The sequence below is a fragment of the Apis dorsata genome, unplaced genomic scaffold (genome assembly GCF_000469605.1).
Source record: "Apis dorsata unplaced genomic scaffold, Apis dorsata 1.3 scaffold_52, whole genome shotgun sequence".
Taxonomy (NCBI): domain Eukaryota; kingdom Metazoa; phylum Arthropoda; class Insecta; order Hymenoptera; family Apidae; genus Apis; species Apis dorsata.
The window spans coordinates 2,078,130-2,088,563 of NW_006263353.1; the positions used below are offsets into that span (position 1 = coordinate 2,078,130).

The 10,434-nt window shown below is 32.2% G+C and overlaps 1 protein-coding gene across 4 annotated transcripts in view; it reads right to left on the reverse strand.

Annotated features, from left to right (window-relative positions):
• Window positions 1–146: 146 nt before the first annotated feature.
• The window catches only part of LOC102673886 (G protein-coupled receptor kinase 2), a 24,014-nt gene continuing 13,726 nt past the window's right edge, over window positions 147–10,434 (reverse strand). Inside the window, exons 3-8 of one of the 4 annotated variants that reach the window (XM_006609226.2) lie at window positions 7,526–7,621; window positions 4,034–4,391; window positions 2,616–3,522; window positions 2,271–2,408; window positions 1,837–1,965; window positions 147–1,541 (exon numbers count right to left, since the gene is read on the reverse strand). In XM_006609226.2, the coding sequence (XP_006609289.1) occupies window positions 1,446–1,541; window positions 1,837–1,965; window positions 2,271–2,408; window positions 2,616–3,522; window positions 4,034–4,391; window positions 7,526–7,621 (1,724 nt within the window). In that variant the 3' untranslated portion in view covers window positions 147–1,445. Of the gene's footprint in view, window positions 1,542–1,836; window positions 1,966–2,270; window positions 2,409–2,611; window positions 3,523–4,033; window positions 4,392–4,724; window positions 5,102–7,525; window positions 7,622–10,434 lie in introns of those variants that run through there. The other 3 variants (XM_031515094.1, XM_031515095.1, XR_004151796.1) reach the window with 3 other exon arrangements.

The following is a 10,434-nucleotide window of genomic DNA, read 5'->3' on the forward strand; positions in this document are numbered from 1 at the left end:
ACACAGACTTTTAACGCTCCTTAAATGCATCTATTCGATTCGAGTTTCACTTGAGAAGAAAATTGAACTAATTAGGCAGTCGATGATTACACTGCTCACAAAATAATGAACTTAAATTGTAATTTATATCATAATCTGGAGTTTTCAAGATATAATTTGAGTATAGGATTCAGTGACTATTTTGAGCAATGCAATGTACATTCCAAAATGAAATTGGAAGATTGTCAATCAAGAAAGAACACTCTGATTATAAATAAATTTCGATTGAATTTTAGATTGTTTTTCTATACTAAAAATAATCAGAGGATCGTGTACTCAAGAAAAAAAAAAAAATACTAGGAATATCTTTAAAAGTAATATAATAGTAAAAAAAAAATATCTCTAGTCACATTATTCTAACAAAAACGACCCTGTGATTATTTTAAGCAGCGAATACAATTAATTTCAACTAAAAAAATTAGTTAAAAAATTAGAATGCCTCTGGAACTTGCTCCAAGAAACGAAAGAAAATTTTTTCGGTTCCATCGGAGCATTTTTTTCACAGTATATTTTTATCATATTGCAATTTTCACGCGTATATTTTCTTTATCCGTTAATAACATTCTTACTATCATTATCGCATGTGCACGCGCCTATCGACTGCTCTAAGTACACATACAAAATTATATGCACGCGACCCCAATTACCGATATGTAATTGCGCCATTTCGTAAACATATTTACGCGAACATTGCATATATGCCAACGTGTGAATGCTCGAAATCACGCTCATATTCATGTGCATTAAGTGTACATAGACCAATTGAATAAAGAATACCGTTCAGTAATGGCCGTAAAACATATATAATGAGATAATACGTAATGAGAATTCAATATCCAAACGTCATTCTCCATAAATACCTACTATTGCATTTTCATTCGATAGAAAATAAATATCAAGCGCTGCACACGCAAAAATAAATAATATTTTACGATCAATTTCATTCATAAAGAATTTCATATTTCGATGTAATAACTACATAGTTGCATCCACTATTTCTTTGCAACAAGAGCAACATTTCTCTTGGATTTTTAAGATTAACGAGGCTATGCTTCTATGTTACTCTTATTACAAACGTATTTGAACGTATCATTCTCGCAAGTATCAACGTATTCGTCGCTTCTTGCTCCTGAAGAAACCTGAGAAAACATGTGTCATGTGCTTTTGTAGTGCTGAAAGTGCCTCTTCTCAGCTAGCCCTCTTATAGATGAGTGTGAATCTCATAAGATAACACACCAAAAATCGGCGCCAAAGTTGCAGAGCTTACTCAGGCATCATTTTTTGTTGTTTTTCCTGTTTCAAAGCAGCTTTGGGCAGCATCTGAGAGCTCGTCGACGTCGTCCGCAACGACGACGTCGCATAGACGACGATGTCGGTTGATTTACACTATTTGTGTTCACCTTGGATCAGCTAGCTGGCATCTCCGAGTTTTGGCTCTGCGACAACTCCAGTAGATGACACTCTGATAATGGTATCTGTCTTGTACGAGCACTTTGCTTTTTCTAGAGTAAAAAAAGAAAAAAAAAAAAAAAAAAGAAACGAATCATTATGATTATGATTAATTGATGGAATAATTTTAGTGTTTTAATATACTATAAATACTCTAAGAGTTCTAAAATTTTATAAGCATTATTTTTATTAACTTAATTGATTATTCGAATTTATACACTATAAAATAAACTATTTAGCTTGTTAATTATGAAATGGATAATATTTCTTTTTTTAATTTCTTTTTATAGTTTAAACATCTGAGTATTCTAATAAATATATAAGCCAAAATAAAAGAAAAAGATTCACCTGTCTTCGAAATGGAAAGCAGCCTCTATTTTCGTTATTTGGTGGTGGATGATTGATCAATAGATCAGGAGTAGGTGTGTTGTTAGGACCTAACACGTTCAGTTCCTTAAAACACTCAGTCTCTATCATCTGGAACAAAGAGGACCAGTTTTACTGCGCAGAAAATAGAATCTCTTTGATCGAATGAAACATAAATCTTTATGATAAACGCAACTGCAATATAGATTGCTTTGAATGCTAAAACTGGTTCACTGGAACGATAGCAGACTGCCTATGACGTACAAGGAACACTTTTGGTGCGCTATATTTTTCGAGTAGTTTTTAAGTAGAGAACCAATACATTTCGATACTATAACCATATCAAGATATCCCTCTATTTTTCTCTCTCTCTCTGAAAACCGATATAAATATTGAAAGTACGTTAAAAGATTTACCTCGTTTTGCCATGGGATAGACACGCTACCAGTATTGAATTTGCTATAGAAGGTATCATCAGTGGCGTCCAAATTGACACCTTTCACTGTAGAGAATTGCTCAATGTCCAATACATCTTTAGCATACACCGCATGAGGCTGTAAATAACATAAGTAAATGTATAAAGTGTTATATAAAATTTTGATATTTTTGACTTATTTTTAATAACTATTCATATTAAAGTTAATTATATTTGCTGTAATTTTATGATTTTATATCATAATAATTATTTAATAAAGAATGCCATTATTCCCAAATAAGGAAAATATAAAAGGCAAATTAAAATTTGAACGACACCTACTCACATCCGGCACAAACGGTGGTTCCCACATACCGGCCTCGACCCTCTTCCAGTTTAAACACTGAAAGAAGTTATGCAACTTTACTTCCTTGGCGCCATGTCTACCGCACTTGCAACCCAGTCTGTTCTTCGGGCTCTTTTTTAATAATTGCTGACACAAACTCTTCGCCTCCTCGGTAAACTTGGCAGAATACCTTTCTTGATCTTCTTTTACCCTCCTGTCCACTTCTTCCCGCTTCACCTTTTCCTTCCTTGCACGAAACGGAGCTTGACCCTCTATCATCTCATACAGAAGACATCCAAAACTGAACCAATCAGGTGAAAATGTATACTTCTCATTGTCAATCACTTCTGGTGCCATATATCCAACTGTACCAACTCTTCCTGTCACCATGTCTCCCTCTGTGATCTCCACAGCCAGACCAAGATCAGATATTCTTACATGGCCATGATCATCTAGCAGAATATTTTCTGGTTTACAATCTCTATAAACTATTCCTTGTAAATGCAAATGCTCCAGGCCACAGACCACCTCGGCTGCATAGAACCTGGCACGATTGATGTCGAAACCAGGCTCACCGCCCATGTTATAAATATGAAACTTCAAGTCTCCACCGTTCATAATTGTCAGAACTAGACACAATGCATCCTTGGTCTCATAGGCATACGCTAGGGACACGACGAATTTAGAGTTGATCTTTTGCAATATATTCTTCTCTATGAGTACCATGGCTTCTCCCTTTCGTTTTTTGATCCGTTTCTTTTCCAATTTCTTGCACGCATACATTTTTCCTGTTGCTCGTACTTGACAAGCGCATACCTCACCAAACCCACCCTTTCCCAGCACTCTGTACATACGGAAGGTCTTGTACGTGACTGGTTGAGCCTCTAACCATTTCCATTGAAGATACCTGAGAAAAGAGAGAGCGATTGTTAGGATATGTTAGGAAATGGCATTGATAAAACACTACAATAGTATTGCAGACAAATATTTGCTGATTAGAGAGCTTTTAATGGGATGCTTTGTCGGCGAGATAAAGATTGACAGGTTTCATTAGAACTCTAAATGGAAGACTGGAATGGTTATTTTAATAAATCATATTTTAATATTGCGTTCAATAATTATTCATATAAATTAATTTACTAATTTAACTTTTGATTTAACTATTAGCAATAAATTATTTTTTTCTTCATCTAAAACTATATTAAAATTTGAGATATTTAAACTGATAATTTTTCATTACCATATTTCATTTAAAAATTTATTATCAAACATTAAAAATAAATTATACTTTTTATTTAAGGTTAATGGAAAATAATATTCTGCTGAATCTCTGAAAAAAATAATTCCTCAAATGAATAAATCTCAACGAAAAACCAACCGTCTTTTAAAAGAAAAAACTTCAGTTTGAGTTAAATTACCTATAGAAATAAAAGCTGGTTTGGAAAGCTGAAAAAGGCTCGCCAGCGAGGAAGTTTTTCACGGTCTGCGCGATCTCCACAAAGAGCTCCTTGCCGCCAGTGCTGAGCCTCTCCTCACACTGGGCGATCAAAGAATCGTTTAGGATGTCGACGACCTCTGAGCCCTCTCTCTTCAGGTATTGCTCGAACAGGTCCTTGGCCAGCTCAGTCCGATTCTCATCCATCTCGATCTCGTATTTCTCGATGGCGTCCAAAAAGAGATTGTACCGATGGTAGGATGGTTTCTTGTCCTGGCAGAATTGCCTGAACAACAGCCTACCAATCGGTTGCTGATCCACCACATAGCTGTACCTGATGTCTATGAAATGGATAAATGATTAATTAATGTTTATAATTCTTTTCCAAATTCTTTGGAGAGAAATAGAAATATAAATTTCAATTTTCAATTTTTTTTTGTTATAATTTCTTAAGAAAAAAATTTTAATCTTTATCACTTTATTATATTTATATTTGTCTATATTATGAATATATTTTTCTATATATTAAAGAACATTATATTTTATTTCTATATTATCACAGTCATATATTTTTATGTACGCATATTATCATGCATAATTTATTCATTTAAATTTGAAGCGCTTTCTATCACCTCTTTCATATATATATTTTAATATATATATAAATTTACGTGGAACATCTTGGAAAGATAAGAATAAAGCACTTTTATTAAAAAAAAAAACCGACGCATAAAATTCTTTTTTACCATACTTCATGAAACGATCACTATAATCAGCCGGAAGCGAACGGCGAGTCTAAACGGTTTCTCAAGCATCAATCACTCAATTACACTTCGTGTTAATTTCTTTACGAGCACTCGACGGGCTCCCTTCGGTTCTCAATTATGAAACGGCGCATCTCGAATCCGCGTGGGATTAATCGAGTTACGCGGAATATTCTTGACGCGTGGTCCCTGATAATCCATAGCCAATTTTGACGCGATTCCGCCGATTATCGACAGCTCTGAAATCCCGCCATTTTGCTCTTAACGGATTGGACTTGACTGCAGAGAATTCACTTCGATTCCTCGCGAAGCGATGTATCGATTCGCGTTTTCGTGGTCGATTAATTTTAGGGAATTTAATGTTACTAGAAATATATGCAAGTATTTACCTTTACAAATTGATTAATTCTTTATAATGATACTTTTTTAATTTTTAAAGAAAAAATATATATTTACCGATTAAATTATTCATAAAATGTTAAAATGTTATATATATTATATTATAATATATTAAAATATTATAACATATTAAGCATGATATTTTATAAATTGACTTGCTGATTATTAAATCATAAATATAAATTAAAATTCATTATTGTTAAATATATGATAATTAATTATCAAATATGTTTTTACAATTATTATTTATTATCAAATTATCTATAAAAATAAAAATCCTCAAATGGCAAATATAATAAAATATAACAACAAATATATAGCTATTCAACTTATATCTTAATTAATTCAAGAAACTCATCAATTTCACAGGAGAAATAAATTTGAAGAAACAAAAATCCCTAATCTACCGATAAAAAGAGATGAAATCCATCTCTATATCATACACCAACGAAACCACAATCTACAGGATTACACCTAATCCAACAAATCTTCTGCTCAATAACCAGGAAACTCTTCCAGCAATCCCTCCCCCAAATCCTTTAGCGATCCATCCAATTTCAATCACAAAACACCCCACGAAACTCGTTGTTCCACGATCAATCAACCATGGCTCATCAATCAACCGTAATATCTCACCCCCTAAGACCGTGTAATTCGAAGCGTGGGGCACTTCTGCCATGAAAAGAGACACTTTCACCGCCTTGGGCACTCATCACGGCTTAATTAACCGGCGACAACGTGGCTAGAACACTTTCTTATCTTCCTATATAACCTCTCTTCGTCGTGACGTTTTTTTTCGCCTGAGATTCAATAATCCGGCGCGAGGTCGCCGGAGGGTTACGCGTTGATTAATCATGAGATTCATGGGGGGGAAAAGCCCAGGGAAGAAGTATACGACATATATCGTGTTCTAGTTCCTAAAAAAAAAAATCCAGATTGAATATTGAACGAGTTGACACTTTTATGAGAATATTTTTGATTGTTTAACATCAAATGATATAAGCGAATAATAAAATAATAATTTTTGAATTTATTCATATCTCTCGACCCTCAAAAAAATTTTTACATAGTTAGAGACTTTATGAGAATATTTTTGTTTGCTTTCAGAATTTCAAAATTTAATGGAAGGAAAAAACATATAATAATTTTTGTATTATCCCTATTTCTTAAAAGAGAATATTTCTCTTTTCGAAAAACACTCGTATAAATTATGTTATATACATCTTATTATTTATAATTGATGCAATGTATATTTTTTTTTCTCGATCACAATATTTTACAATCGAGAACGAGATCGAAACTGGAACGATCGAGAGATCGAAAGTTCGTGAACCCGCGACAAACGCACAAAGAAGAGTCAAAGATTTTAATTGGCGCGTCTGTTCCAGATCTCTCCTCTTTCTCTCTCTCTATATATATATATATAACTATCCATCTCTATCTTGCTCCTTTATCCCTCTTATCGGCGTCATCTTATTATCGTTATCGGTTGCCGGATTAGAATAAGAGGATTGAAGGTTCACCGATCGCTTCGAATGAATATAGACAAAGGAGAGGAGGAGAGGATACAGTGAAACTCCATTTAGTATCTGACTCTATGAAGGTCTAATTAACCTAATGTAATGTTCATGTAATAAGAGTTCATTGATTTTCTTCGTTACTTTATGACTTCTTTGCTCGAGCAATAAGTGTTCATCAGGATCGAAATATAATAATGGCGGCAACAATTCAAAAACCAGCTTTTGGCAGTAATGGCGGGGAAAAAAAAAGGGGAAATGTAAGATCAAGTGAGTGAAAAAAGTTTAATCGAGTGAAAGAGATTGTAATAATATTTAAGATGTTAAAATTTGATCGAAAAATTTTTTTTTGATCTAATCTATTATATATTTCTTTTTTTTAAATCTAATCTAATGGAATCGATAGTACGTAAATTATTGATTTGATTGAAATTTTAGTGGAATTCTATTGTTTATTGATGTAGAAATCATTGATGTATAGAATACTGTTCTAATAAATGAAAGTCAAGTAGGATTCTATCGAAGATTTACTTATTATTTAAAAAAAAAAAAAACAAAGTAATAAAAAATATAATTCTTTTTAATAAATTTAAATGTTAAAAATAGAATTCTATTTTTCAATAAATAAAGTTGAAGATATTATTCCATTTGTATTTCGTTTTAAAAGCATAATAGAAATTCCATATCCATACAAGTCAAATTTACAATCAACGATAATACGTCAATTAAAAATTCTGCCCAAATAAATCAAATTTATCGCTTATAATGTAACATATTCATGAGAGAAATACTCACCCAATTTATCTTTTAGGCCTATGCATTGGGAAATGTGCGGGAATTGGAGTATCTTCCGCCATTTTTTACTCTTACCCTTGTTGCTGTCACCACCGCCTGAAAAAAAAAAAAGAAGAATAATAATAAAAAAATTAAGATTAATAAATTAAGATTAAAAATTTTGAAATACGATATATGTGTGTATAATTTTTTTTTTTTAATCAGATAAGTCAATGAATCAAGAAATAAATCTTGTATAATAATTCAGAACAATTAAAAGATCTGTTATTTTATCAATGATTACCACTACATAAGGAAAAATAAATTGGCGAGGCGAGCAGCGATTTTCCTGGCTCGAAACGTTTCAATTATGCAACGATTCCTGTCTTGCAACGATCGCTAATTAAAACTGCAATAGAGGATCCGTTTCTGCGATTCAACTTTACAAAGTTAAGCGTTGGTAATTGGCGAACGTTGCTAGATAATTTGACTTTAACCGTGGAAAACAATTTCGAAATCTTGTGAAAAGGTATTTCGAATGAAAAAAAAAAAAAAAAAAAAAGAAAATGGATCAAAAATCAATAAATAAAAATAAAATTTCGAAAATAAAATTGTTTAATAATAGTATTTATTTTTTTCAATTTTTTCTTTTTTAAATATTATCCACGAAATTATCCGCGAAAAATTGGAAATAATAATATTTTGAAAGATTTAGGAAAAATAAGATTGGAGGATACGATATCATATTTTTTTATCTCTTTTTTCTTTCTCTCTCTCTCTCTATAATCTTTTTCGTCTCCTTTCTAAATTGGAAAAGATTCAATTATGCTCGGTTGTACGTATGGCATTACGTCCATAAGAGGAATCGATGGAAAGATTTCATGGAAAAATTTCTCTACCGTGCAATTATGTTTCTGACGTCCACAATCTTTTTAAATTTCCATCCCTCTATGTCACTCGCGTGTCTCTTTTACCCTGCTCCACACGTCCTATTTCGAACAGCCAACCCTTCCCCCTTTTTTCGACCGATGTACCATCATATTCTATCATGAATATCAACGATGATATCAGATTGAACCTGTCGTTGGTAATTTGTAAAAATTCTACGTATCTCGCGAATAGACGTCAGGGAAATTCCTTCACGTTCCTCGGCAAACTTTGACGAGATATTTTATTCATGAAATTTTACGCGTAATAATGAAGAAATGTAAATTGTAAACAGCTACTCGATAATTCTACTCGATCGATCGATCTCTGAGCGTGAAAAATGTAAAAAAAAATGCGGATAAAAAGATAAAGAAAAAAAAAGTGAATCTACCAGATTCAAAGACTTAACAATATTTATATTTTTAATTTTCTGATTGCTTGGAAATTTTGAAAAATATTATTGGAATAAAAAAATTCTAAATTTAAAAATTGTTTTCAAAGAAATAAATATATATATCGAGATGAAATTCGGAAATTCTCGAACATTTTTCAAGCATGCTGGTGGAACCATTTCGCGGATAATCGATACGCGAAAGAGCGCAGAGATAGAGTTTCCGCTGGAAAACCGCGATTCAAGTGGCACAATTCCGTTTTACCAGTCGGTAATTAATAGTTTTCAAACGAAAAAAAAAAAAAAAAAAAAAAAAAAAAAATTAGAATTATACAATATCAACAAAAGATAGTTTAATCATATTGGTAATTGCATCTTGTAAGAGAAATGATTAAATCATTATTAGAATCAACAGGTAATAAATTAAAAATCAATTTTCATTAATGGAAAAATTTAATGTAGTATTCCAATAACTAAGTAATCAATTTAAAATATTCTTTTTCGAAGAAATGAATTTAATTTACTCATCCACGATAAAACTGTTTCTAATAAATATTCATAAGAGAGTGGATAAAAATGATTAAACTTGTTAAAATATAATGAAATATTTTTCAAACGAATGAGATTCTACGAAAGAAACATAAAATTAACGAACCCTCTACCAATATGTATTTATTAAAATAATATATATTCACATCTTTTATCACATTTTATTACCTATCTGTTGAATTAAATATTTTTACTGCTTGATACCATCATCAATCTCCCCTATACACAACACGAAACAAAAACAAAAAAAAAAAAAAAAAAAAAAAAAAATGGAAGAAATTCGATAAACCAAGCAAGACTAGAAATTAACCATCCTCTTCTCGACAATAATTCAACCGTGGCGTCCTCCAATCGACTTTCGACTTTCAAAAGAAACCTCTTCTTCCTGCAATCGAAGAAAAGGGGGCGAAGGAAATTCAGTCGAATCGATCTTCGGTGAAAAGACTTCGAATAGGGGTTGAATCGAGGGTGGTTTTTGCGACCGGGACCCGATCGTGTTTCCGCGACCGTGCACTCGAGGGTCTCGTGGAGGCGGAAGTGGAGGAATCGAGTCGCGGGATCGGAGAACTCGTAAGATATACGCCATGCGATAAATCAAAAAGGACTGCTTCCATCGACAGAGAATTTCTCTTCCCCCCTCCTCCATCGAATTTCTCCACGCGTTATTTCCACGATTGTTTTTTTTTTTCGATTCGAATTTTGGATCGTAGATTGAGTAATTATTGGGGAAATATTTAGATCTCTTCGTGTAATTAGCAATATATAGATTCGAATTTTTAATGTTAATTTATTAAAGATTAATTGCTATCAAAGTAGTAAACGATTTGCAGAGATTTATTTTTATCGTTAAAAATTTTTCGATTCGATTAGCTTTATTTATTTATTTATTTTAATTAACAGAAATGAAATCTAGGGATAATGGAAATAATTCGCGTGTTCTTTCATTAATTTATTACGTTAAAATCATATCGTCTATGATATAATTATCATCATCACAGTTGGCCATTAAAGCGGATAAAGCAAGACAAGCTGCAGCCTTCCTCGTTTTTTTTTTTTTTTTTTT